Source organism: Triplophysa dalaica, chromosome 4, assembly GCF_015846415.1.
Source record: "Triplophysa dalaica isolate WHDGS20190420 chromosome 4, ASM1584641v1, whole genome shotgun sequence".
NCBI lineage: Eukaryota > Metazoa > Chordata > Actinopteri > Cypriniformes > Nemacheilidae > Triplophysa > Triplophysa dalaica.
This window is the reverse complement of record NC_079545.1, coordinates 17,977,390-18,003,842: the sequence shown is the minus strand read 5'-3', so window position 1 is coordinate 18,003,842 and position 26,453 is coordinate 17,977,390. Positions and strand designations below refer to the sequence as shown.

At 36.5% G+C, this 26,453-nt stretch overlaps 3 protein-coding genes across 12 annotated transcripts in view; all 3 read right to left on the bottom strand.

The window, feature by feature from the left end:
* Positions 1 to 16: 16 nt before the first annotated feature.
* LOC130419583 (lysosomal membrane ascorbate-dependent ferrireductase CYB561A3) lies at positions 17 to 3,266 on the bottom strand. 3 transcript variants are annotated; one of them, XM_056746423.1, is made up of 7 exons: positions 3,248 to 3,266; positions 2,329 to 2,449; positions 1,856 to 2,052; positions 1,508 to 1,716; positions 839 to 993; positions 412 to 580; positions 17 to 270 (listed from the first exon to the last, which is right to left on the bottom strand). In XM_056746423.1, exons 3-7 carry the CDS (start codon positions 2,040 to 2,042, stop codon positions 247 to 249), a joined length of 744 nt encoding a protein of 247 aa, XP_056602401.1. In that variant the 5' UTR covers positions 2,043 to 2,052; positions 2,329 to 2,449; positions 3,248 to 3,266; the 3' UTR covers positions 17 to 246. The 3 variants fall into 3 exon arrangements, with proteins under 3 accessions (XP_056602401.1, XP_056602400.1, XP_056602402.1); XM_056746422.1 differs by lacking the exon at positions 3,248 to 3,266 and adding an exon at positions 2,844 to 3,220; XM_056746424.1 differs by lacking the exons at positions 2,329 to 2,449; positions 3,248 to 3,266 and adding an exon at positions 2,165 to 2,322.
* Positions 3,267 to 3,659: 393 nt separating this feature from the next.
* Positions 3,660 to 7,682, bottom strand: hdr (hematopoietic death receptor). 3 transcript variants are annotated; one of them, XM_056746145.1, is made up of 10 exons: positions 7,542 to 7,682; positions 6,924 to 7,080; positions 6,670 to 6,798; positions 6,472 to 6,583; positions 6,257 to 6,348; positions 6,029 to 6,124; positions 5,900 to 5,940; positions 5,138 to 5,419; positions 4,385 to 4,421; positions 3,660 to 4,273 (listed from the first exon to the last, which is right to left on the bottom strand). In XM_056746145.1, exons 1-10 carry the CDS (start codon positions 7,560 to 7,562, stop codon positions 3,981 to 3,983), a joined length of 1,260 nt encoding a protein of 419 aa, XP_056602123.1. In that variant the 5' UTR covers positions 7,563 to 7,682; the 3' UTR covers positions 3,660 to 3,980. The 3 variants fall into 3 exon arrangements, with proteins under 3 accessions (XP_056602123.1, XP_056602124.1, XP_056602125.1); XM_056746146.1 differs by having other exon boundaries at positions 5,321 to 5,419; XM_056746147.1 differs by having other exon boundaries at positions 6,924 to 7,003; positions 7,542 to 7,676.
* A 2,286-nt stretch (positions 7,683 to 9,968) lies between these two features.
* The window catches only part of unc5db (unc-5 netrin receptor Db), a 150,524-nt gene continuing 134,039 nt past the window's right edge, over positions 9,969 to 26,453 (bottom strand). For all 6 annotated transcript variants that reach the window (XM_056746555.1, XM_056746550.1, XM_056746552.1 and 3 more), the window contains 7 exons: positions 25,988 to 26,072; positions 21,175 to 21,346; positions 17,942 to 18,169; positions 17,249 to 17,398; positions 15,798 to 15,962; positions 14,492 to 14,670; positions 9,969 to 12,578 (listed from right to left, as the gene is read on the bottom strand). In XM_056746555.1, the coding sequence (XP_056602533.1) occupies positions 12,395 to 12,578; positions 14,492 to 14,670; positions 15,798 to 15,962; positions 17,249 to 17,398; positions 17,942 to 18,169; positions 21,175 to 21,346; positions 25,988 to 26,072 (1,163 nt within the window). In that variant the 3' untranslated portion in view covers positions 9,969 to 12,394. The remainder of the gene's footprint in view (positions 12,579 to 14,491; positions 14,671 to 15,797; positions 15,963 to 17,248; positions 17,399 to 17,941; positions 18,170 to 21,174; positions 21,347 to 25,987; positions 26,073 to 26,453) is intronic.

Below are 26,453 nucleotides of genomic sequence, written 5' to 3'. Positions count from 1 at the left end.
AGCATAAACGCAGAAGTGATTGTATCTGATGTCTTATTCTTCATAGTATTTTAAACAATAAATGAAGTACAGCAAGGCGTAACAAAATAAAAGAAAAATATATGTAAGTTCTGATCAGGTATTGCTGTTTATCTAAAATGAAAAGACCAACTGTTGTATTCAGGGACTTTGGCTCCACTGAAGAGGACATATCAGGCAAAATACAAATACTTATTAATTGTGGACATTCACATTGCAATGCGGACATCAGCTTCCATCATATGCCAGTGGCTGAAAATGAGACCAAAGAACAAAATCAAATCACTTTGGAGGGAAATCACCACTCCTTTGAATAAAATTTTAATAATTGGTTTGGTTAGACTATTACTACACCAAAGAACAAAGGACGCATAAAATTATCTCGTTTCTCACCCTGTAAACTTCCTCATCATCGGCTGGCTCAGGACGTTGCCATATCTGATTGGATAAAATTTTCAAAACAACCAATCCAAATGCTACTATGATGACTCCCAAAGAATTAGCAAGGACGGCCTCTTGTGGCAACATGGAATAAGGCAGCGTCCCATTGGTGTTTGCTTTTCTGAAGAAAGAACCAATAGGACAATGAATTTGTCATGACGTCATATCATCCATTTCAAATTTTACAGTTGTGTGATATTTATAAATATATGTAATTTGACTCACTTCTTTTTTGCACATATCAACAAGTTATTGCAAATTTTACAACATTCAACTACAGCATAATGATGGGAAATCAGCATAACGGATTGATCAAATCACAAACTGGCTAATATAAAGATCCATTAAGGTGAATTTATGTGTCTATTAGATAACTTACAGTGCAAAAAAGAGTTTCTCATTGATCCCTGAGATGCAGGACACAATGCTGAGAACCAAAATAATTGCTCCCATCCAAACGTGACCTGGCTTTACTAGTGAACGTACACCCATCGGGGTGCAGGGTAGAAGAAATGCAGTAAAACCCATAACCCACTGGAAAAAAGGAACAAGATTGTTTTTACTCAAACTGAGGCAAAATGTGGATTAATTCTCAAAATGCCCTAAATTAATTAACTGTCTCTTACTTTTAATAACACTTTACTATCAGCTAAACCAACAATAATCATGTTTTAGTACCTAAAACAGTACTCATAAACTAATGTTTACACAAGATTTGAACCTATCATAAATGAACCTTAACTAAATAGTCATAGTAAAATGACCGTAAGCCACAGATAAGCTTAGCAATTTATTAGTTCCTTTATTGTATTGTAAATTCTATTATATATAAATATTAATCCTTTATCTACCATTAGTTCACGTGAAAGCGAGTATTAGTTCAAGTAGGAGTACATGATTATTTGCTCTGCCTATAGTCAAGTGTTACCTATCATATGAGTAATGCAAAACTACAACATAGAAATTTGACAGAAGCTGAAATCAATCACTTATTTATATTTCCCCGTTAGTAAAAAACAGGTGTATCATTTGTGAACATGATACATACCTGTGCAGTGAAGAGTGCTGCGGTACAAATCCCTATCCAGCTGTGAAGGGAATAGAGGTTGTTGATGTGATTTGTGTTGTGATAATCGAACACTGCACAAAGACCGGTAACAGACATGATGAGAGAAAGGAGCAGAAGCCCAGCATGTAATAGCTTCCATGGAAGCTTATTCTGACCCCAGGTCAGTGGAACACGGTACACTACAGCCGCTGGTCAACAGATAAAAAATGAATTAGATACAATGTAGCAAACCAAATATAAACGTTAAATGAATTAGTATAAAACTGAAAATACCGGTTGAGCATGGTCTCTGAGTTAAAAACAAACACAAAATAAAACCAAACTTACCATTCCCATACAGAACCACCATGCCAGTGACCATAAGGACTGGATGCCAGTTGAAGTGCTTGTTTGAGCCATCCCATGCAAATCCCCCTCGATAGCTATAATTCCAGTGAGATACCAACACAACACAAGTAATCCCCAGCAACAGGCACATGAGATAGGTTACATAAAATGTAACAATGTCCCTCATCGTGTGAATTCTGCAAGTCAAGGTTACAGACAGACATAAGTTCTAATTAAAAAACTAAACACAGCAATAAATAGAAAAGATTAACAACATCAAATTCTGTATAATAAAATGTTACAACTTACCTTAAAAATCTACTGCGATTGTAAAATCAAAATACAACATAAAGATTCCTTGTGGTTTATTTAGTTGTTGAAAGTGTCTGTATGTTCAGTTGTAACAGTCAAACTTGTAACTACTGCAAAATATCTAGATGATTTTACTAGCAGCAAATCTAAATATACAGTACCTTCAGCTGGTGTGTGTGCCCAAATATCAAAAAGAACCTCGTGACACAACGCTTTTGACGGTCTCAGTTCCTCTTTCCATTTTTCCCCATCATTTCTCACCTTTGTCTTACTTTCGGCCCACTTTACAAAAAACAAGCAAAAAAATTTCAAAAATGAGGTATTGCACAACAAGACAGACGCCAATTGTGGAAGGAACTGAATAAAATGTGTAAACATGTCGAATGTATTACCACATATATTAACATTAATTTATTGAGGTTTCCATTGTTATAAAACAACGAAACTGTTTGATATGTAACATGTGAACCAAAAATGTTTCAAAAGCAGTTGCTTAGTTGGGAGTGTTTATTACTACTTTAAAGGTTTGACCATGTTTTTCTGTGACGTAACGCAAAGCACAAACACAGAGGTTATACAGCCCGCTAAAGGTGAACATTTAGAAGATATAATGCGAGAAAACTAAATACAAACTTCAACGACTATTTTAGTGTAATGGTTAAACGGCAGGACTTACTTGCACATGCACCTCTCTTGTTTACAAGTCTAGGTGATTACGTACCATTTTCCTGTAAAAACCGCAAGGACACATGGGAAGTGTAGTGCCAAAAACATTAACGTTCAAGTAATTTTGCGTAATAAATTAAATTATTTTTTACATTAAACTTAACGTATTAGAGAGCATTTAGAGCGTTCCACTTATAACTCTCAAATGTGAAATATTTAATTACAAGTGGAAACAACGGATTCACCCAACTGAGACTATGCGGGAGCTTTTGTTGGTCAAAAAATATACGCAATGTTTAGGAGGACCGTAAGGCAATAGAACAGATTCAGTGTAGGTTACATTATGCTTCCTTGAAAACCAACCACAGCCCACGGTCGTTTAGATAAAGATACAATGACCATTATGAAACTTACTTCGGCACGTGGAAATCCTGCTTTAAAAAAATGACTATACATTTTACAGTACAAGCGGTATTCACAAAAAACAGACGCAACGATATATTTCCTCAACACGACAGCGCGTTAAATCATTTCAGGACCGGAATCAGACAGCTGGCGACATCTAGTGGCAAGATGTAGGAATTGATTCCAATGTCAGAGCCAATTTCAAAATTATGCTTGGAAACAAAACCATTAGTTTGCTTGCGATTAATTTCGGCGACAATTGATAAATTGTGGCTACGGATACATTTCTTTACTTTGAATAAGCTTTAATGAAAGATTTACTCTATATTCTTTCATTTGTAATTCTGCAGTCATAAAAGTCAATCAACTACCAGGATGATTCATTTGCACATTCTAGCGTCAGAGGTCACGTGATAACATGTAACGAATATTGCATTGACTTTATTTGTAAACAAAATAATGTGAAAATACGACAACATTATTTCCAATGTCTTGCGTCATAAAGAATGCTACAAAAAAATTAACACTGATTTCATATCACAAAGAGTAAATTCAACACTAATTCAAATGTAACCAATGTTTGTAAACGATGACACAACATTTTCCTTTAAATATCTGCACAGTATTGGCCAATTTGTATCTGCAGTATTGGCTTCTGTTAAGGAATGTTTCAGAAATGACACTTAAACAGATATATTTTTTCACTTGAGATCACTGAGAGTGACAATCGTTACGTTTCCAGTCACTCATCTTCATATTTAAATAAACCATTACTAATTGCTTTTGCAATAATGTTTTCTGCTGACAGTCTTTGGTCCAAATAAATTAACGCTTCAATAAGGGTGTTGAAATCTGCCTTCATTCCCTCCTTTTCCATCCAGATTTTCAACAGTTCATAAACTCGGTCGTCCGGAAATAGAGACTCTGATACTTTGATTGCATTGTTACTCAGTCCAATAAACCTGAAGAATCTGTTGTGATAGTGGACATCCATTTCCTCAAAGAAATCAAAGCTTTTCTTCAATGATTCCTCTCCTAAAAAACAAAACACAATGAGATATCACTTCAATATATTACTATATTAAAACGATAACACTAAAAACTTAAATGTAATCAAAAATATCAAAAATATATATGTGTTTTTACCATTCAATGGAAGAAGTCTTCTCGATAGCTCACATTCCTAAAAATATAAAGATTTTTTTCAGAAATTTTGCAGAAGTATTATTTTACTTTCATCTTAACTGGTGGAGCAGCATAGTCATGCTTTTCATCATACTAAACACTAAACATAGCCGGTAAACAATTTCAAAGACTGCATTTCTGGTTAAATCTGGTTAAAAATTCCGATGGGGACACCAGCGTCCCATAACCAGGACCAGACACACCCCCCCCCCAAAAAACAATACACAACATTCTCCTGCAGGGCGTCTGCTTACCAAATAAAAACATTTAAGCTTGCGACATTTTGCCTTTAAGCTTGAGAGTTGTTAAACAGCAGAAAAATAAGCATCCGATTATGTGAAAGTGACCTATTTGTCAGATATGGTGACCCATACCCGAAATGTGACCTCTGCATTTAACCCATCCAGTGAGTAGCAAACACACGCACAGCAAGTGGTGAACACACAAACACCCGGAGCAGTGGGCAGCTATCACTGCAGCGCCCAGGGAACAAGTGGGGGCCTTGCTCAAGGGCACCTCAGTCGTTAACCGCCAGCCCTGAGGATCGAACCAGCAACCTTCTGGTCATAATTCCGACAATCTAAAAATTAGGCCAAGACTGCCCCGATGATGAATCAGATGGGTATAAGAGTAGTCAGACGGGTATGCAGAGTGTTAATGCCAGTAAGACTCTAAATAAACATTGAGTATAAATCTCAAAGCTGCAACTCTCACCAAAGTGCAAAAGTGCTGAGAAAGTGCAGAGTTTGAAGGATGGTTAGCATTGCTGGGTTGGGGGTTACTAGACACAGCAGACAAAGAAAGGCTAATTTGTGAAGAGTTGGAAGTGTTGGTCAGGCTGTCTCCTGGTCCTCTGTCTTTCTCCACCTCTGATAAACCAGGAGACCCGATACCCACCGAATGATTTAGCTCTAGAAACGGCTGGAACGGAGATGAATCATCTATCTTGGCGTTTTGGGCATTCTGTCTCTCTTCTCTCAAATCATCACGGTCACCCTGCAAAACAGGAAGATATTATAGTTTGGTCGATCACTGATACGGTTTAACATTTATAGTAAATATAGTTATTCAAATATAACGCATTCCGTTAAAAATAAAGAGGTTCGGCCTGGATGACTGAGCAACTAATAGTAAAATGAATAGTGGTTTTCATACTTTGATGTAAAAAAGTAAAATGCCGTTATTATTTACCCACCCTCTTGTCATTTCAATCCTATGACTTTCTTTCTTCCGCAGAACACATAAGAAAATATTTTGAAGAATGTTGTTAATTGCGGACTAGTGCTGTTCAGTTAGCAGCTTTCTTCAAAATATCTTCTTTTGTGTTCTGAGAAAGTGAGAAAGTCATAAAGGTTTGAAATGACAGGAGGGTGAGTAAATTTTAATTTTGGCTGAACTATCACTTAGATAGATTAGACAGACAGGTTCCTCCAAACATTCTTTTAGAAATCTCATGTGATCTCATTACAGACTTACCATACAGATTTTCACCACATCCTTTGGACTTCGTGAAGTTACTGTAATTAAAAGAACAACGAAACAACTGAAGAAACATTGAAAGAACTGATAAAAGTAGATTGTTGGATTTGAATGTGTTTGCCATACCTGCACTTTTACTTCGTTTTGTATTCTTCCAGTAGCAAAAACTTGCAGTGCACACCACCAGCATTGCAATTAGTGGCAAAACAACAAGTTTAGTCACTGTAAGACATACAGGAAGGAATCAATATGTGGTCTTATGTTCTCTTTTGTGTGGCACGTAGAGACATGAATACTACATGTCAACAACAAAAATATGAATGTATTGGGTTGTAGAGTGAGAATCTAGTGTACCTGATAGAGAGCTGCCCAAAGACTCTCTCTTTCTACAAACTGTGTTCGAACCAACTGTGCATCTTTCCACAATCTCCTCATCTTCCTTACATCTGTGTTTAACAAGGGAAAGGTTCTTAACACTTATTGACTTCAAAGAAACGTTGTTACACTTGTCTAGCAACCAACAATTCAATTGAATGAACATGAGGTAAAATCAAGAAAAGAAAACATACTTGCTGCATTTCTTGCACACCTCACACGCTTGGTCTGGTAAACAAAATGAGCCTTGTTTGCACACGCACCGTGTGTTCTGGGTACTTGTGCATTTCTCTATAGTGTCCTGATCTACAGAACAAATGAATGTGCACATTAGATGATTGGAAATTAAACGTCAAAACCTTGTTTAAAATATGTTGAAAAAGCAAACTCACCTGAACGGCACTTTATACATGATAAACACTTCTTAAGTCCATTGCCATGTTCGGTGAACGAGTCAAACTCACACTGTTCACACTCTCCTTTTTCTGAATCTCGAAAGCAGGGGCTTTTCATATAGGTTCCTGTAAAGAAATACAAACAACATTTTCTCATAAAACAGTATATAATATATAGTTAATTTAGAGTTTTCATCCACGGTAAAGGTACTCTTTTGCATTGTGGATTTTGAGTAATAGTTTTTGCTCACCGGCTGGACAGTTCAGACAGCAGCGGAGGTTGTCATGTGCATATTCCAGGTCCTCTCTACAGGAAATGTCCCGTCTTGATCTGTTTTTGATGGATGGAGTCCAGTCAAAATCCAAGTGACTTTTAGCAACAACTATGACATTCAGTAACAGTAAAACCTACACACAAAAGTGGCACAAAAATATAAGATGCAGGTTGATTTGTTGTTCAAGTCCAGGCTAAAAGGCTTTAAAGATGAACTAAAATTTCATAATTCAGAATTGGGGTTTTGGTAAGGCCATTTTAAACAATACAACAGCATCTCGAGGCCTGTTCTGTATGAATCAAGTTGGAACGGAAATATTTCACAACACAACGTAACACAAATGAGTTGAAGCCTATCATCGATAAGGATTGTCCACCTAAAGTCTGCTGTTTATAGTAAACATATGGCCTATAGGATTTAACAAATTATAATTTCTGTAACTGACCAGACAAAGTGGGACTGTGTCTGACTCTATCCGGCGTTTTAAGTAAGTTAAACGCATGCTTAAGTGAAACTTAAAAAAATTGGTTAACAAGCAATAACCTAATTGTAAGAAAATAATAAAACAAACAAACAAACAAATTAGATACTTACCAAGAAAATTATGTATCTCATAGTGTCGTTTCCTCCATATAAAATGAAAAAATGGACATGCGCCGCGGTTGAAAACTTTCGTAGACTAGAAATAAACGCGTCTGGAAACCTGAACACGCTGAATGCTAAATAACTTCTCCACTATGGTCCAGGTTTGCTTCATGAATATTAATCCCAGTTTGGTGACGTTCTTATAAATTCTAGAGCGTCAGGTCACGTGATTCATTTATATTCATGAGCTTAGTCTCTGTCATAGAAGCCTACACAACAATTCGCGTTGTAGAACATAAATATATGTGGATGAATTAATACACAATAACTTCACCACAACAATCACTTTGTTTGAAGGATGAGTACCCACTTCTAAAGATTCAAAATAAAATCCTTATCACAGCAATCAGTGACATATTTTAACATTTCAACCAAAAACTGAAAGAAAGAAAATATTCTATCCATGTTTACATATAACAAATTTATTAAACCACCTGTTAAAATGTTAACCAATAACTTGAGAGAAAAACAAATAATGACTAACATACTAAAACTTTTTTTGTTATTTATTAGGCAAATTACAAACTGAAACAACTACACTGCTGAGAAAAAACAATAGAACAGTTCCCAAAACACAATAAAAAATCTAATGGTGTTAATGGTTATAATGGCAATGGTAAGCCTATTAGTTTTAATGGAAACTACTGGGATGTGATGGATTCGGTTGGTAGGATGTTAAATTCTATGAATAATTCCCAAAACACTACAAAAATTTCTGTAATGGTTTCTATTGGGTTTCTATTGTTTTCTTCGGCAGGGTTAATAGTGTTTATTTACATTAATATAGCCAAATTTGAGCCAGCACGTTCAACTTCTCTCAGAAGTCAGAAATTTATCAAGTGTAACATTTGACTATAAAAACTTTTTTCTTTTTCTATTAAGGACTGCAAGTAAATAACTGTAAGTGGGAACTTGAAAAATAATAAAGCACTTTATTATTATTTTTTGCCTTTTAAATGGAGAATAAATAACAATATATAATATAAATATAATAAATATCATAATTCATTTTATTTTAGCATTAGAAATACCACTGTGAAATAAGAGCATACACAGAAACCAATAATCCTTATTTTCACAATCACTAATATTGTTGGTTAATGGCAGCTAGCAAAAATCTAATAAACTTCTTAAGCAATATGTATTAAATCTGTAAGTCTTAACCTATTGTTCTGACATCTCTCTTAGTCTCTTTTCAACTGCGCCCACATACTCATCAGTATTATTATTAATTTCCGCAACTCAAGCTAATTTGTGTCAGTTTGGTACTATCTAACAGACAGTTGCCTGTGCCAGAGCGATAGTATGAACTGTTGAGTGACACTATGTGAAACACAGGAAAAAGTCACAGAGGATTTGTCAAGCAGCTGCCTGATACTGTATGTGGAGGAAGGTAGAAGATTCCTGTTTGTTTATTCATTACCAAGTCTAAGGGGAATTTCATACTGCTGCTTCAGAATGCTCCCAAAGGTCACTCCCTTAACTTCCAGCAAACATAGTCAATCATGTGATCTATTCATTATAGCTTTATTACATTAAACAATTTAACTGAAATAAAAACTGCAATAGTGTGTACAATGATACAGTGCTTTTTCCCCTTTTTTCTTCCCATGACAAACTTTCCTAATTCAAATTCAATCAGAACATTTTTTATGTGGCTTCCTGCCCCATCTTCTTTCCCAAACAACCAACAATATCCTCATTTATTCATTATTAAGCACTTAAATTAATTTTGCCATAAAAGTGTATTATATGTCTAAGTTTTATGATTCTGCATTATTGACTTTAGAAAGTCAGATTTCTAAATGTTGTTCAAAGAATGGATTCTGCATGAATAATAATAGCAAACAAACATCTTAAGAAGATGGTTACCATGGTTATGATGGCTTTATCTTTTTTTCTGGCCTGAAGTCCTGTATGTGTCTTTTGATAAGAAGCCATGGAAGAGGAGGGGCTGTTTGAGATAAGACTGACAACTGACTTGTGGACTTTCCACAAGACAGTTCTGAAGCAAGACTTAAAGCTGAAGTGAAAGTAACTTTTTATCTTTATATTTTGTTAATGTCTCTTAAACTGTAGGTTAATACTCATTGCTCTGTCCTGCCCTTTACAATATAAACATCATATTGATTATCATACAATTTTGTGCAATAAATAATAATATTTACTGAGCTGTGTAATTGGGAAACTCGACTGCATGGGGAACAACAAGTCAAGTGGTTCCCTCTGCTGGTACTACATGTACTATATAGACAGAGATGGACATGTGACAACTAAAAAAAATTGTAAATATATGTTTGTAAAAAATGTATATATACATATTTTATAATATTTATTTAAAAAAAAAAAGAGTAAATAAATACATGGATTACAATGGCTAGTTGCAGCTCTCTTCAGCTGTACATTTATTTCCAAAAGACTGCATATACATCAGCAAACTCTACTGTACAGAAAACATCCAAAAATGTTCATAATCATAGATACAATATACCACAAAGCTGGCCTGGCGATACCAAACAAGTATATTTAGCACTAGAAAAGCTCTTGACCCCTGCATATCAGTGTAATGTTTTTTCTTCTTTATACTGATATCTTACAGTACATTTGCATGATTTGGAACCATCTTAACCTGTACAACATTCACCATTTACAGAAGTTATACAAGGCACAAGAATCATAAATAATAGCAAAATGCTAAATGTAACACAAACGTGGGTCTGAGTTTTAGTTGACTTTAGGGTTTAAAGGCTTTGCATTGATTTATCCGAAATTAAATGTCTCAGTATAAATACTGTCACAATACTGGGGAGAAAAGTTTGTCTTGATATGAAAGCTATTATGGTACTGTTGCTCTGTTGTTTATGCAAGTCCTTCTTATGCTAAACTTTATGTTCCTCTACTGTGTCACAATATGAACATCGAAATGGCTCAATAAGAAGCAAAGCTGTTCTTCCAGCAATTTTATAAGCAAAACGAAATGATGTTTTAAATCTTTAAGTGTAAAATTGTATAAGGAATGAAAAAGAGACATTTCTTTGGGCTTATACAAAGTGATATATCATCTGGTGGTGCAATAGCCCGTGTCTAACAACAACAGCAATGACCAAAGATGCAAACAAACAAAAGCTCTTAATGCTCTTTTGTCACAAAACTCAGTGCAAATCCGTCTTATTTAAATGTTTTATAAAACTGTAACTCAAAAGCAAAACACAGAAAATAATATCAAGTGTAAGAAAACCATAAAGACCTTAATGTCCGTTGTAGTGTTAGATCACTCAAAACCAACTAAAATCAATCCTCTTAAAAACATTTTCCTGTCTCAAGATAGGAGGTTCATAAAGTCGATGACTTGGCAAAGGATTTAACTCTTTCTTACACTTATGACAGCATTGAACTCTTTTCCTTTTATCAGGCCGTCATTATAACTCTTGGTGCTCACCAGCCCATGGTTACCCATTGTGTTTCATACTGAACAGTGAAATTTGGTCCAAGGAGATAAGAGAGGCTTCATTCTGTAAGTCTCAAAGGGGATTTCCATTTCAGTTGAAAAAAAATGAATGCGTTAGCAAAAGGGATGTAGTGACATCTGCTATGGGATAAGTAAATGGTTGTTGTGGTCAATATTTTAGTCTAAACTCCCTATATAAAGGCATGACACTTTTCTGATCTTTGGCCCTAGTGACTTTCTGATGTCCTTAACATGTATTCACGTGAACAGAGTAATGTGTTTTACTGTAGTGAGTGGGTTTCATATATTTTTAAGGGATAAATGGTAGAGATTTATACCTCTTTTTGAACCTGTGCAATTGTGCAGTTGAATTTCACATTGTTGCATAAATGAGAACGAGTCAAAATTTACTGTGTCATGATTTCAAATGGTTCTTATTACGCCTCATCAATCCCATTAAAAAGGGCAAATGTACAATGCAAATAATAATGGAAGTACACAGTGAATCAAGATTACGATGTGTGATGACTATAAAAAGGCAGTTTGCCAGAGTGGATTTCCCTCTTCTCCCATCTCTAAACATCATATGGTGCAAACAAAGCACAATTCAGTAGTAACATGCAGAAGGGATATAAATACTGCTGGAATTCTGTAACACAAGACTGATTAAAAATAGGTAAAAACGAAAACCTTGGTTCAAAAGTAAGGGGTCACTTTTCATCTCAAATCTCAAAAAAATGTCTGAAACGCTTTGATACCGTATGAGGGCAAAACTGTACTTACATAGATTTCATTCGATGCTAAAAATGATGAACTTAAATATTATAAGAAATTCACAAGAGACTTATAGCGTATTTAGTCTACATGTACTGTATATTTGATCATCATGTGTGTTCTCTGGCATCGAACCAAATTGAGCTACAAGGACATTATGGGATCAAAAGAATACGAAATTGTATTCCTAGGATTTGTCTAGTTAGAAAATAATTCCCACAGTTGTTTTATGTCATCATTTCATTTGATCAGTTTTCTATTATTTACTGCTATTAAATATGAAACAAGTATAAATAACGATTAGTAAGTGACCTCGTGAACTTTTGACCAGCAGTATATGTGGCTGACTCAAGGGAAATGCCAACTTGGCCACTAATTGCATCTTACAATAATTCAATATGATAAACACCAAAAAAAGCTAAGGCGGAATTTCACGTAGGATGTGATGGCTGTGCCACGTCCCTGCCAACTTGTAATAGTTTGCACATAGATATTTGTTAAACAGATTGGTCACATGTTGTCCAAGACGTCTCTGACACTTCAGGTGGGACTAGAAATTAGAAGACTAATTTGGCCACACTCAAAAGCTAAAGACTGGTTCTTTGTCAGCCGGACTACGAGGCAGGTTTTTATTGTGGATCTTTCCAATCTCTTCCAAAGCACTGGCGAGTGAGTCAAGATCTCCATTGTCCTGATGTCTGGCCTCCCAAAGACTGAGAATGACAGCAGAAGGACTCTGCTGCTTGGAGAAGTAGGACAGGTTCCTGTAAAGAACAATAATGAATGTTTAACAAAGGAATGTTCTTGGAAAAAAATCTCAAATCAACTTTCAACCTTGTTGAAATTCAGTTCTGTGCAATTCCAGCATTATGGACGGGACATTTTGCGTTATACTTGACACAAAAATTCTCAGGGAATGAATTTGTTAAGATTATATTGAACCATCTGTTTATATTTTACGGAACCCCTGAAAAATGCCAGTCTATGAAAAAAAATGTATTAAAAAAGGGAAAAAAACATGTATTATGGATGTGACAAAAAAAGGACATGTTTTTTGGGAGACGATAAACTTTGTAGCATTTCTGTAAAATAAAATGCACAATCCTGAAGCAAAAATACCCAATGAATAGAAAAGGGATGCCTCTTTATAGAACATAAAATAGTTAGTGTATATTCATTTTCATGTGTCCATTTATGAGGAATATGTAGCGTTATGGATATGACAATCCTGAAAATGGCACTTACCTGACTATGAAAAATCATGCACTAAAAATAAAACAAGTGGATGTATAGCATGTACTAACAAAGATTATGTGAATGCTTTAAAAATTGAACTTAGATATTGATCTTAAAATCTACCTATGATTTTGTTTAAATTAACCCTTCGCAAATAAACAATATAAGCTTTCCTGAAGCTCAGTGGGAAAAGCATTGCATTAACAACGCAAGGTTGTGGGTTCCATCCCAGGGAATTGCACATATCCATGTATAAATGTATAGGACAAAGAATGTAAATCGCTTCGGATAAAGCGTCTGCCAAATGCATAAATGTAAATAATACAGTCACAAATATGTGCCACAGGCACAATCTGCCAGTAGATGGCAGTGTTGCAATTCCAAATTGAAATCTGACTCAATATCAGAGAAGGAAACTATTTTTACTTTAAAAAAATAAAAATAATAATTTAAAATGCCTTGATTTAGCTGTAATTCCAATCTCGACCATAATGGCTTAAGATTTCCCTTTAAATATTGAGTGAACTTTAATGGCAAAATACTGTAAACTATTGAACAACTATAATATTAAAAAAATGTTTTTCTAAAATGCAGTAGCAAAAATGACCCATTTACCTGTCCTGATTTTATCAATGATTTGAGTTTAATTTGCCATTTGGGAGACATTTTGCAATGAACTGAAAATCCTCCATCCACCACAATTGTGTTGCTCAAAACTCAGGATTTTCTCAATTGAACAAAATGTCAAAGCTGCTTCTTCTCATAACGGTAAATTCAGTTGCAAATATGTATATTGTAGCAAAATTTAGATGCATGAGGTCCCTGCATGTACATAAACACAGATTTTTGCTGTCAGATCTTGCTTTACTTCCATAGTTCCCCTTACAGAGTCATTTCAAAACCATCACCATTTCACAAGAAATTATAAAAAAAAATCTCTAAGCTTGAGGTACCACAATCACATTTATATAAGAATTTAACAGAAATGTTTTATTCAACTCCACATATATAGTAGAAGTCAATATTTGCTAAGACTTGAATCTACCACCTTTCTAGCACCACCCTTTATCAGTTGAGCTGAATTGACAAAGGTAAAGATTCAGGTTAAGTACAATTTAAACATCAACGAATCATCTACACAGAAATACCTGCACAAATAGTCAATATGGCACACTGTGGATTCAACAGATAAAAATAAAGGCCACATTGGTGGCTCTCATATTGTTTTTTAGATCTCTAGTGGTTCTTTAACTTTTACCCCCTGCAGAAATTGAATTCTATGAAGCTGAAAGCCTTAGGAATATGAGCTCGGAGTAAAATGGTCAAGCAAAGTGAAGCGCGTTATCAGCTTATTATTCAAGGGCATTGTTAACAAAGTGAGCGCTGCTGCAATAAGTTTCAATCAGTCCGGTTGCCTTGGCTACGTCTCTCAGGCGCTCACCTTTGAATGTGGAGTTTCTGAGCTAAGAGCTGCCAGTCCTTGCCCTTGGCGTTGGCAGTATCGAAGGTGGTGCATATCCGCTGACGAATGGACAGGGGGATTTTGAAGGCTTTGGCCCCTGTCTGTGAGGTGACTGTGCAATCTGCCTGCATAAAAAACGGGACCGTCTCTTTCTCATTCTGAAAGAAAAAACACAGCACAACTGAAAAACAGATGCGTTTTGCATGCATTTTGCTTATGTATCCCGAGGGGCCTGCGAAACCCCTGTCAAGCTACGCTATGTAATACTACCTTCCATTTAGCAATTGAACAGATGCTTTTAACCGAAACGAGGATCATCACGAGCAATTTGCAACACAAGAGTTACAATAAAGGAAGTATCACACTGCAAAGCTCCAAGAGTAAGCCAGAACAGTGAAGACAGAGCAGAATTATACATTGAGTTCCTGACTGATAAAGTCACCCACGAGCTGTCGCTTCAGCACCCCCTCATACAGCATGTTTTCCCAAGTAGCAGAAGACTTCCAATGAAGTCTCTAAAGGTGAACTAGTGTTTCACACATCAGCAGACATGTTTTATGAGGGGGATATGAGGACAGTGGGTGGGTGTCATTATCTATAAGGTACACACAATAAAACAAGCATATACCAGCACTTCTGTCCACAAAGGTTAAGGTGTCACTTGATGAAATAAAGACAAGTCTCCCGAACACTAACCCTGTGCTAGTGGTTGGACATGCAGATACCTGTGCCTACCGCAGCTCTTTAAATGTTTTTGGTCTGTTGAACACAGAAGATATTTTGAAGAATGTAGGAAAGCAAACAGTTCTGGGGCACTTTTGACAACCATTGTCATTTTTCCTACTTAGGTAGTCAATGGGATCTAAGAACTGTTTGGTTACAAGCATTCGTCCAAATACCTTTCTCTATGTTCATCAGAACAAAGACATTTATACAGATTTGGAACCACTCAAGGGTGAGTAAATGATGACAATTTTCTTTTTTGAATGAAATGTCCCTTTAAATGCATAGTAGAGCTTTAAATCTTTGTGACTGTTAATGATCCTGAATGCATGCATTTATGTCAACATCTGTGTTAATTGCTCTTCGTAAATCTAAAACAGAATATAAACGTTTTTTACAGATTTTCCACAGATTTTCACAGCGGACAGAATGCATGTTGAATGCATGCGTAAAAAAGGTTAACATATAAAACCAAACAATATGAAAGTGTGTTTTCAGATCACTGAACTCAAACAGGACACAGAGACGATATTAAACCTAGTTACAACAGTGCGGATCTGACCTCTGCCAGTGAAGTGTACACCTGCAGGATCTGCTCGTGACCTTTGACCTGCCTCACGCTGATCTTGCAGGAGAGCTGGGTGGTTGCGTCGTTATGTCTCTGCAGTGTGAAGGCACAGTGCACAGGCTGCTGGTTGCTATACCACACCTGGCTGAAAGAGAATTCCTTGAGAGAAAAAAAAAGAGAGAGAGATCAGAAAGCCGAATACGCAAAGTGTCTGAGCCATGAAAAACATGGATATTTGTTAAGAGATCATCAGTCCCAAAAAGACACTGAATTTAATTCCTGTTAATTCAGATGATAGGGGTCACTGCTGGGTTAAGTATGACACACACTATAGAGGCGCAGGGCAGGGGAAGAGAAAGCAATTGGCTTTGATGTATAATTAATTTAGGTGAACCAGCAGGCCTGCAGGGAGCATTCTTGACCTTTCTTGAGCAGTCTTGCATGCGGAAAGGACCAGCGAGATACTTGATGTCAACTATGATATGAACCCTGAACAGATGAAATGCTTGATAGTACAACAGATGCTGAAATGCTGAGTAGGCAGGAGGGAATTTTGAAGCAGGTTTCAGGAGAGACAAGCACCCCGTCGCGTTCAAAAGCCCAAAGCCCAGAAGCACACACTGAATACCGAATTTGGCAGATTTAGGGTTTTCGGTCAGAGTAGAAAGCTTTATGATAGGTAACATTTGCAAACAACACATAATATCGATGAATATCGCAGAGACTAAGCTTAGTGGAGAGTAAGGATCGATACTACATTTACATGTATTCATTTAACAGATGCTTTTATTCAACAAAACTTACAAAAAACAAAGTATTAATGATTAAAGGGGTCATATGACAATTGTTAAAACGAATATTATCGTTTTTAATCTCCTCTTTGCCCCGCCTCTATGAAATGCCCAGACTTTTTTACAAAGCTCACCGCTCTGAAATGTGAGGTGTGCTGTGATTGGCCAGTTAACCAGTGTGTAGTGATTGATCGAATATTGCAAGCATATGATGGAAATGTAACACCTCTTACCATATTTGGAACATCAGGTTCCGAAGTAAATGTACTGACCGGAACGCCCACCTTATTACATTTGGGCGGTCTATGTCAAATTATACCACGAACTGACGTAGATTTGTGGGGGTGTGGTTACACGAGGCGTTTCAGGCAGGTCTGGGTGAGCATTCGCTTTTAGATAGAATGCATCATTTGTTCCAACACTTTAATTTTTGTAATTTTACGTGTCTAATACATGCATGAGCAACTTATAACACACCAAACACACAGAAAAACACATATTCACGCCATATTAACAACTAAACAGAGCAAATAAACAAAAACAGATGGTAAATATACGCTATAGGTAAAGCTAGTTATTACTTGGGATGTCTACAATGTAGTTGTTTATGAAGGTGCACATCACAACAATAAAGCGCTGATTCTAGAATGCTACCTGACAGGTGGTAAAGGGTTTGATGCTCCACAGAAACTGAGGGATATCCTGGATGGACACCTGCAAGCTGAGGCAGTTTCCTTTGAAGAATAGCGTCTTGGGCTCTTCTAGAAGTTGACCTCCTCTGCTGGTTTCAGCAGTGACCACTCCCTTTGGAGAAAACATGAATATAGACAGCACGAGTCAAGATATAAGAGCCAAACAATGGTGGATTGGGGGAAAAAAAATGCACAAAAGTCAGCCTGTATGACCTATAATAAATATCATTGCTGTCCTTCTGAAACCGAGTATCTCCATAAAATCACGATGTTCCATCACCCTTTATGTTCGTCAATGGGTTCTGCTAAAATCGAACCAATATAAAGTACAAAAAGTGCTTGTCAACTTAAGTATTTAATCGTTTAAAAAGTGCTTTGTTTTTTCCATTTCCTGAAAAATGTAGAATTTGGCAATACAAGGTTTCGGCATGACAGCGATGATATTATATGAACCTAAAAAAGTACGGTAAAAAAGATACAAAGCTTTCAATACAAAAGATTTGTGGTTAATAACCAGAAAAATATAAAAGGATAAAAGGAGATTTCATACAAAAATGAACTTTTTCACTAGTGCAGTAAGATAAGAAACTGCTCACAGATTTTAAAACATGGGAGTGATGTGACCATGACCCCACGCTCACTGTTCAACTCTCACCTGAAATGCATGTGGTGTGTCATCTACACAGTGCACCCGCAGACTGTAGTCCATGGAGGAGGCCTCCATACTGCCGAAAACCGCGATCCTCAGTCTCTTTACTGCTGAATCAGTGACGGGTTCACCCACCAGTGCATAGCAGCCGGGCTCATCCAGCAACAAGTGACAGCTGTGTGAATCCATCAGGCAATAGCAGGAGGTCGATTCATCATCTACTGACATCATTTCCTGTGAATACAAATTAAATGGAAAGAGACCATCAACACATGGTTACATGATGTGAAAAAACATGACTCCAAACTGACATTTAGGACAGTATCATGCATTTGTTTAATGCTTAAGTGACAGTACATTTACAATGACATTTATTCATTTGGCAGACACTTTTTTATGCAAAGCGACTTACAACTAGGAGAGCATATAAACATTTTGTCAACACGCTAAACATCTAAAAATATCTGAATCTTTGAGGTTTAAAATAATTTACAATTGTAAATTGTACAATTGTTTTATTTATCAATGGCATTTAAGTAAAAAAAAACCTGTAATATACATAAAACTAATTTGTTGTAATTTGTTGCCGATTTTTCATGAAATATTGCAGCGTTTGTTGTAAATGTGCTTATAAATGTGGGTCATTCTCTTTTTGAAATTCATGTGCCCTCATAATCTTCAGTTAAAATCTGCAAAAGGCACTTCCTCTCTGTAGTGACTATACATCTTAAATTAGGTATGCTATACGGCTTGGCTGGAACATCCGTTAACTCCTCCCCTTGAACTGTCAGTCTGCTGCAGGTTTCTTTTCAAAATGCAATGCCTGTTTTTATACATCCAATCAAATTGCAGCCAAGAACTCAAGCTATGCCTATTCCACTTCACTCGTAAATATTGTTAAAATACAGAAGTAAAAACAATCGCAACTTCTGGTTTATGGGGACTTTAGGGACCCCCACTATGAAGGGTTAATTGATAGGCACCTAGATAGGCTCCTTGACTATCCAAGATGGTTCCCCTCATATGATCATCCTCAAATGATTGACTTAAAGTTGTTGGCAGATTTGTTTTACCTTTCCGTGGGAGACCACGTCTTTAAGTGCTTTGACAAGGTTAGACAAACTTCAAGTCAAGCATAGACATTCACATAATACTCTTTTCTCTTTCTGACTGATGACCATTTCTTTACACGACTCCCGGGAGACTTCGGCATGAAGCATGTGGATATGATAGAATTGCGAGGAACGAACGCTGAAACAATCTTTCCCTTAAAGGTGAGTGATTTGTTGGCCACTTTTTATGTAATTACTTTAGCCGTCACCAACGCTGGAGCTGTCATTGGCTGAAATAAAACTATTAGAGCCATGAAAACTGTGACAACAAATGTGTTTCTGCGAAGGCTGCTGGTAGCAATCTCAAGGGTAAGTACCGTGTCTTGGAACAATTTCAAATTCATCTAAATAATGGCTCACGCTGGCGGTCACATACCAAAGGAAGGTTATTATCTAATCCTTTTAAATAACAGCAACGGCTCGCAATAAACGAACAAACTAACAACCTCAAGGAAACAGCTTAGTACCGAAGAATAACTTATTACATTTGCCAATCACTTTTATCCGAAGCGGCACATGGCACACCAGGCTACACGTTTCATCTGTAAGTATGCGAAACACACTCGTGACCTTGACATTGTTTGCACTATGCGATCTGAAAAAACGTATTAACACATCAACTTTCAGATGATGATGACAGTTTTGGTTTTCAGGGGCTGACATCACTGTGAAACATAAGATCCCATTGGAGGAGATATGAATGATTGTAGCAGGGTCAGAAGAGAGCTCTCATCTATGCCTCGTATCCTGATTGCTTTGTGTCAGCTCACATTTCAGTTCCCTCTGAACAACCAGATCGATATTTCCTAGGTCTGATGGGGCGCTTTGCCCTGATGTTACTGCTGTTTGACTGCCATGAACTGTGTGTCTTCCTGGCTATTACGGCCTGTAATTGTTTTTTCCTTTAGCGCTTCACTGCCGGAGCTCCTATCCCCAGACCTCTTCAAACCACACAAGAAGGTCCGATCACCTCTAAAACATTTTCGAAGCCTGTTGTAATTGGTTAATGGCACACTTTACCATGTTAACCTTGAGCATTTTTGGCAAACGGAAACTTTGTGTTATAAAACACTTCCACTCTGTGTAATGTACAGCAGCAGAACAATTGATAAGGGCTTTTCTTATAATTATTTTCAGTTTTTCAGAATTTACCATTTCATATTTGTTTCATTCTGCAGTATTTTGACCTAATTTCAAATAAAAATACTGTTTCTATTTGCATTTATTTATTTTATCTGAGGTAAAGGTAAAGATATACTACTAATAAGAGAAAATATGCTCTGCATTTTTTCAGACCTCAAATACTACAAATATAAAAAGTTCATATTCACTTTTAAGCAATACAAAAGTATTGTTTCTGAATGTTTTTCGGAATAGTAAACAAATATATAGGTGATAACCTTAATTTTTATCACAGCTTTCATGTGTCTTGTCATGCTGTCAGTCTTTCATATTGCTGTTAGATGACTTTGTCACTACTGAGGTTTGATTTTTTTTAATTCAACAGACATTTGAAACATTACATCAATACATGTAGAAATGTTGATTACATTAAGATTTGGAATATGGGTCCTACATTTTTCCATGGCTGTATATCTGAAAATTTAGATTATTGAGGGATTTTTCTGAATTCTACTGCAAGTTGCAACATATACTGGAATATATCTTACATTAACCAACAAAAAAAAGGAAAAATGAGCACAAAAAAAATCACAGTGGGTTTTCATGTTATTGTGACTTGTGAATTCACAAAAGGTTAATTCACACCAATCCAACAGACACAAACAAACACCAAACATTCAAAGTTGTCTGTTGGAATTACAATATACAAGTTTTTGCCATTTGTCAGATCAGTGTAAATTAGCCTTAAGCAATGAAGATTCATTTACAATGATAAAATGACCCCGTCTAAGGAGGCAAAATCATTTAAATGTTAGCGACAAATGTATTCAGAAAAACTGTCCAAATTACATGAAAACTATGCTGAATTATTAAAAAAAAATCACTGTACCCCATTAATAATAAACTACGAAAATATTTCCTATCTGACATACTTAAGATTCTGCCTTAAAGGAATTTCAAATGAATTCAATGGGAAAACACAGATGTTACTGTCTTTGTACCTACCTCCCACGTGTTGTCCTTGGTGTGTCTCTTGAGTTTAATGTTCCAGTTTTCAGTGCTGACCTCAGCACAATGAGCTATCGTCATGGCAACAGGATAGGACAGGTTCAGCCCGGGAGGACCATAAGTGATCTCTGGCCCTAATAGAACCTCACACCTCTCCTCTGATTGGGCACTAGTGCAGAACAACAAGACAAACATATCACTGTCAATTATAAAACACTTGCTTTCTCTTCTTTTCATCAAATCAAAACACAGATCTTTTTTATTACATGCAACCCTTCGGCTGATAAATAAAACAGTCACACATTTGGCTCAATCAAATAACAAAATGATGAGACGCCAGAAAACAAAACACAATCAAACATACATTGAAAAAAACTATCATAAACAGAAAGCTTTTAATCCCGCACAAATGATGATGAAACTGTCACGTCTTTGGTTTACAGAATCATTAAATTCACGACTCTGAGAACCTTGATTTAGTAGAAAGCTACTGATTCTCTGAGGGCACCAGAATCGTTTAGCAGCTCTTGCATATTCATCCGTCACTGCTTATTACCTTCCGGCCATTATCGTTATCTTCAATCTCTTCCTTGTGGTGGTAAACCATAACATAAAACCCATTAATGGGGAGGCTTTTTCATGCAATTTCAAGAAAAAGGATAAAATAAAATGTTTTTGTTTTTGTCTGACTACTTTTAAGTTGACGTCAAACCCTGAAAGTCTAGAGCAGAGGTTCTCAAAGTGGCTCCGGGGAACCCTGAGGGTCCGCAGTTTATAGTTAGGGGGTCCGTGAAATAATTTGGACCCCTTCTATAGCATAATGAGCCAAAATCCACATGGTCTAGTTTTGAGGTACATGCATTGATAAATTTAGGATTGGTCGAATTAGAGGTTGTCATAAAGATAAGTGCGTTGAGCCATTGTCCAGCAATCCCAATGCTCATAAAAAATTATCTTTATTTTTCCGTTTTCTGAAGTGCACCTTCCTAAAATTGTCTATTTATACAGGTTTGAAACAACCTGAGGGTGGTACAATAATGATTTTTGTCCTTTCAAGGGGTCCCCGGCCCCAAAAAGTTAGAGAACCCCTGGTCTAGAACACCAAAGGAGCAGAAACAGTGCTTTACAGTACCCCCCGAAAGGACGCCAGGAGCTTGAATTAATATTCAGCCTTGCTGAAGAGAGGGTAAAGACTAAACCATTCTTTGTAGCCGATCACAGGCCAGCACTCTTTCTCAGTGTTCTTCTATTCACACCAAATTACTATTCAGGCATGTCAGATATGAAGGAAATTTAATTTGCGTCTCATTTAGGTTTCACTAAAAGAATCAGTATGAAGGACAATAGACTACATGAAGAATTCTAGAAATGACAATTTTTCATTTTAAATGAAGGATGTGTCCACCGCTTCTCTGTATATCTATTCTGCTATGCTTGAGGACACAAAGAGTCTGGACTGCTTCAAATAAATGTAATTCCCAATGTGTGGGAATGCGTTTAGAAAACAATCAAGAAATTCCACTGATTTATTGCCAAGTTTTGTCTTTGAAAACAAACTCTGAAAGGAATGTCAGAAAATGACCTGAAAGTTACGTGTGGTACATTTCATTTAAAGGACAGCTGACACAAAAATGTCGTTTAGTGTTCATTCTTTTATGCACACATAGACAAAGCATTAGGAACTGACAGCCTCAGTTTGTATGAAAAACTGTAATTTAATTTTGGGGTGAACTCTATGGACTCACTGTGGAAACACTTTTACGAATGTTTGATGTAAATTTATTGTTCTTTCTTTTATACTTCTTAAGATTTGTCATGCATTGCTGGGGCAGATTACCTGGGTTGCATAAGGAACTCTGGTTCTGAGTGCACATCTCCACTCGAGTACCTCAAGTGTCTTGTCATATTTTCACTACTCTCCTCATACTCCTCCTCATCATAATCATCATCATCAAGGGTCTTATTCTGCCAGTTTCCTAGTCTGTATTGAGAGGCATTATTCAAAAGGACCAATGAGTCATCTCTAAAGGACCAGGCAGTGGAGTGCTGTAGCATTCAGGGACACTGTAGTAGGCGACAGACAGGCTTAATGCATCTATTTTGCATTCTTTTTGGCATCTGACTGTTATTTTACCATTCCTTGCCAAATTAATTGGCACCTTGACATAAGAGACAGCATATCTGTTCTTAATGTCCGCAGTTTCTAAAGCAAGCTTTATAAAATTGCTTTATAATTTAATACTGTGACATTCAAGCTTCAAAAATAATATTTGTCTTCACTTTAATCTATGCTTTTCAACATGGTGCCCTATTTACACATAGAAAATTGAAATGCTTTTCAAGTACACTAATTTGATTTCATTTGATTAATGTCTCTTTTAAAGGGATAGTTCACCCAAAAGTGATTTTTTACTAAAGATTGACTTTTTAAATGAAAATAAGACTTAGCATCCTTATTTTGTAGACAAGGAAAATGTTTTCTTCATTCTCCAGTGTGGTTATGAAGATAAATTCAGTCTGGGCAATGACAGCCAGTTGTGTTGGATATCCTTCAGCTCTGCCAGAGTGAAACAGTCACATTGTCCCCAGAGATACATCAAAACTTGTGCAGGTCATTACCTTTACATGCTGAGAATACATAACACACAAAGTGTCAAAATCTAAGACCTTCACAAACTCTAAAGTAGGTTTTTGAGGAGAGAAAGCTTTGTGGGTGTAAAGCATGGCCTATATATGCCAAAACAACTCGCAAAGATATCATAACTCAACAATCGAGATCAAAGATTCACTTGTGTACATGTGCAACATGATGCAAGCTACAGCTTTCATTTGCCTATAATACAAAGATTTAATCAGACTTTTCACTGAATTACTGGTTGAAATCAACTCGAAAATTCTTGTTCCATATTTATTTGCACCAAGTAAAATCTATATGCCCCATATGGAATATAATTTACATTTTAATGATTTTATTTATAAGGTTTTGCCCTTGAAACAACATAGCAAATATATGCAAGAAAAATCTTTTCTAAGAAGCTAATGAATGAAAAATATGCTTACAATATCGAAAGAACAGTATTCACAGACTCACTAAGAACAGTCCGTTTTTTTATCTCTGTTAGTGCAAGTATATGTTTTAATGTAAACTAACAAGTGTTGTATACAATATACATAATAAGAATACTTCTGTTTGGAAGCATGATTTTTTTACTTTGCAAAAATGAATGTGGACATACACAGTATCTCACAGAAATGAGTACACCCCTCACATTTTTGTAAATATTGTATTAAATCTTTTCATGTGACAACACTGGAAAAAAAAGAATTTTTTCTACAATGTAAAGCTTGTATAACAGTTTAAATTAGATGTCCCCTCATAATCACTCCACACACAACCATTAATGTTTAAACCGCCGGCAACAAAAGTGAGTACACCCCTAAATGAAAATAATTGGGCTCATTTAGCCATTTTCCCTCCCCGGTGTCATGGGATTCTTTAGTGTTACAAGTCGCAGGTGGGAATGGGGAGCAGGTGTGTTCAATTTGGTGTTTTCGCTCTCACACTGGTCACTAGAAGTTCAATATGGCACATCACGGCAAGGAACTCCCTGAGGATCTGAAAAAAGGAATTGTTGCTCTACATAAAGATGGCCAAGGCCAGGGGGCCTCCACAAGATTTCAAGGGGTCCCCATAAAAAAATATTATAAGGCCTGGTAAGTTCTTATCTCATTTTTGCCACATGCATAGTTTTCAGTTTTGTTTGTATTTTTATCTTTTTGATTTCTCTCTATAGTACCCTTTTTCTGCACTCAAAGGTAAAATTACATACACATTTGAAGTGCACAAATGTACCCAATTATTTTAGCCAAAAAGTTTAGAAACAATAGGATGTCTTTACAATATCACATTTACAAACTTCGTTACAATGTATTTTAGAAAGGGGTCCCTAACAATAGGTTAATCTTATTTGGGGCTCCTTGTCATGATAAAGTTTCAAAATCCCTGGCCTAGGCAATAAGAAGATTGCCAAGACCCTGAAACTGATCTGCTGCAAGGTGGCCAAGAACATAGATGGGTTTAACAGGACAGGTTTCACTCAACAGGCCTCGCCATGGTCGATCAAAGAAGTTGAGTGCACTTTCTCAGCATCATATCCAGAGGTTGTCTTAAGGAAATAGATGTATGAGTGCTGCCAGCATTGCTGCAGAGGTTGATGGGGTGGGGGGTCAGCCTGTCAGTGCTCAGACCGTATGCCGCAAACTGCATCAAATTGGTCTGAATGGCTGTCGTCCCAGAAGGAATGTGCCAAGCATGTCTCCAGATCTAAACCCTATTGAACATTTGTGGGGCATCGTCAAACGGAAGGCGGATGAGCGTAAGGTCTCTAACATCCACCAGCACCGTGATGTCAGTGGAAGAGGACTCCAGAGGCAACCTGTGAAGCTCTGGTGAACTCCATGCCCAAGAGGGTTAAGGCAGTGCTGGAAAATAATGGTGGCCACACAAAATATTCACACTTTGGGCCCAATTTGGACATTTTCACTTGCCATTAGTTTAGACATTAATGGCTGTGTGTCGAGAAGGGAGAGCAAATTTACTCTGTTATACAAGCTGTACACTCACTAGTTCACATTGCAGCAAAGTGTCAATTCTTCAGTGTAGTCACATGAAAAGATATAATAAAATATTAACAAACATATGATGGGTGTACTCATTTCTGTGAGATACTGTATATAGGGGTTCAAGGGACACCGTATTGCTTGCACAAAAACATAAATGTCATCCAGACCTGTCAGTCTACTGTCTTACCTGGACTCTTCTTGATTTATGAGCATGTACATCTCAGAGGAAGTGTCCTCTGCGATCGCCCCGTGAGACACCAGCAAACTTACTCCTACAAGAACAACATTGAGGACATCATCACTGAAAATACCATTTCTAAGCTGATGACATTCAAAATGTATTTATTCATATACTTGTGCGTTTATTAATGCAGAAAACAAATGGAAGTGCAGTTCCATCTCCTCATACTGTATATATTGAAAGTGCTGTGAGAGGTGATTATGTAAATAACACTCTTAGCCATTGCATAGTAATAAATTAAATGTGCTCAGAAGACTAATACTATATTATCCACTTTCACATCTTTAATATTCCAGTCATCCTGATGAAGTTACAGATGATAACAGGAGACGTATATTTGAAAATCAATTACAGTTTTTTTACAGAATGTGTCATCATCCTCTCTCTCAATTACAGTTAAAAGCCACTTAGA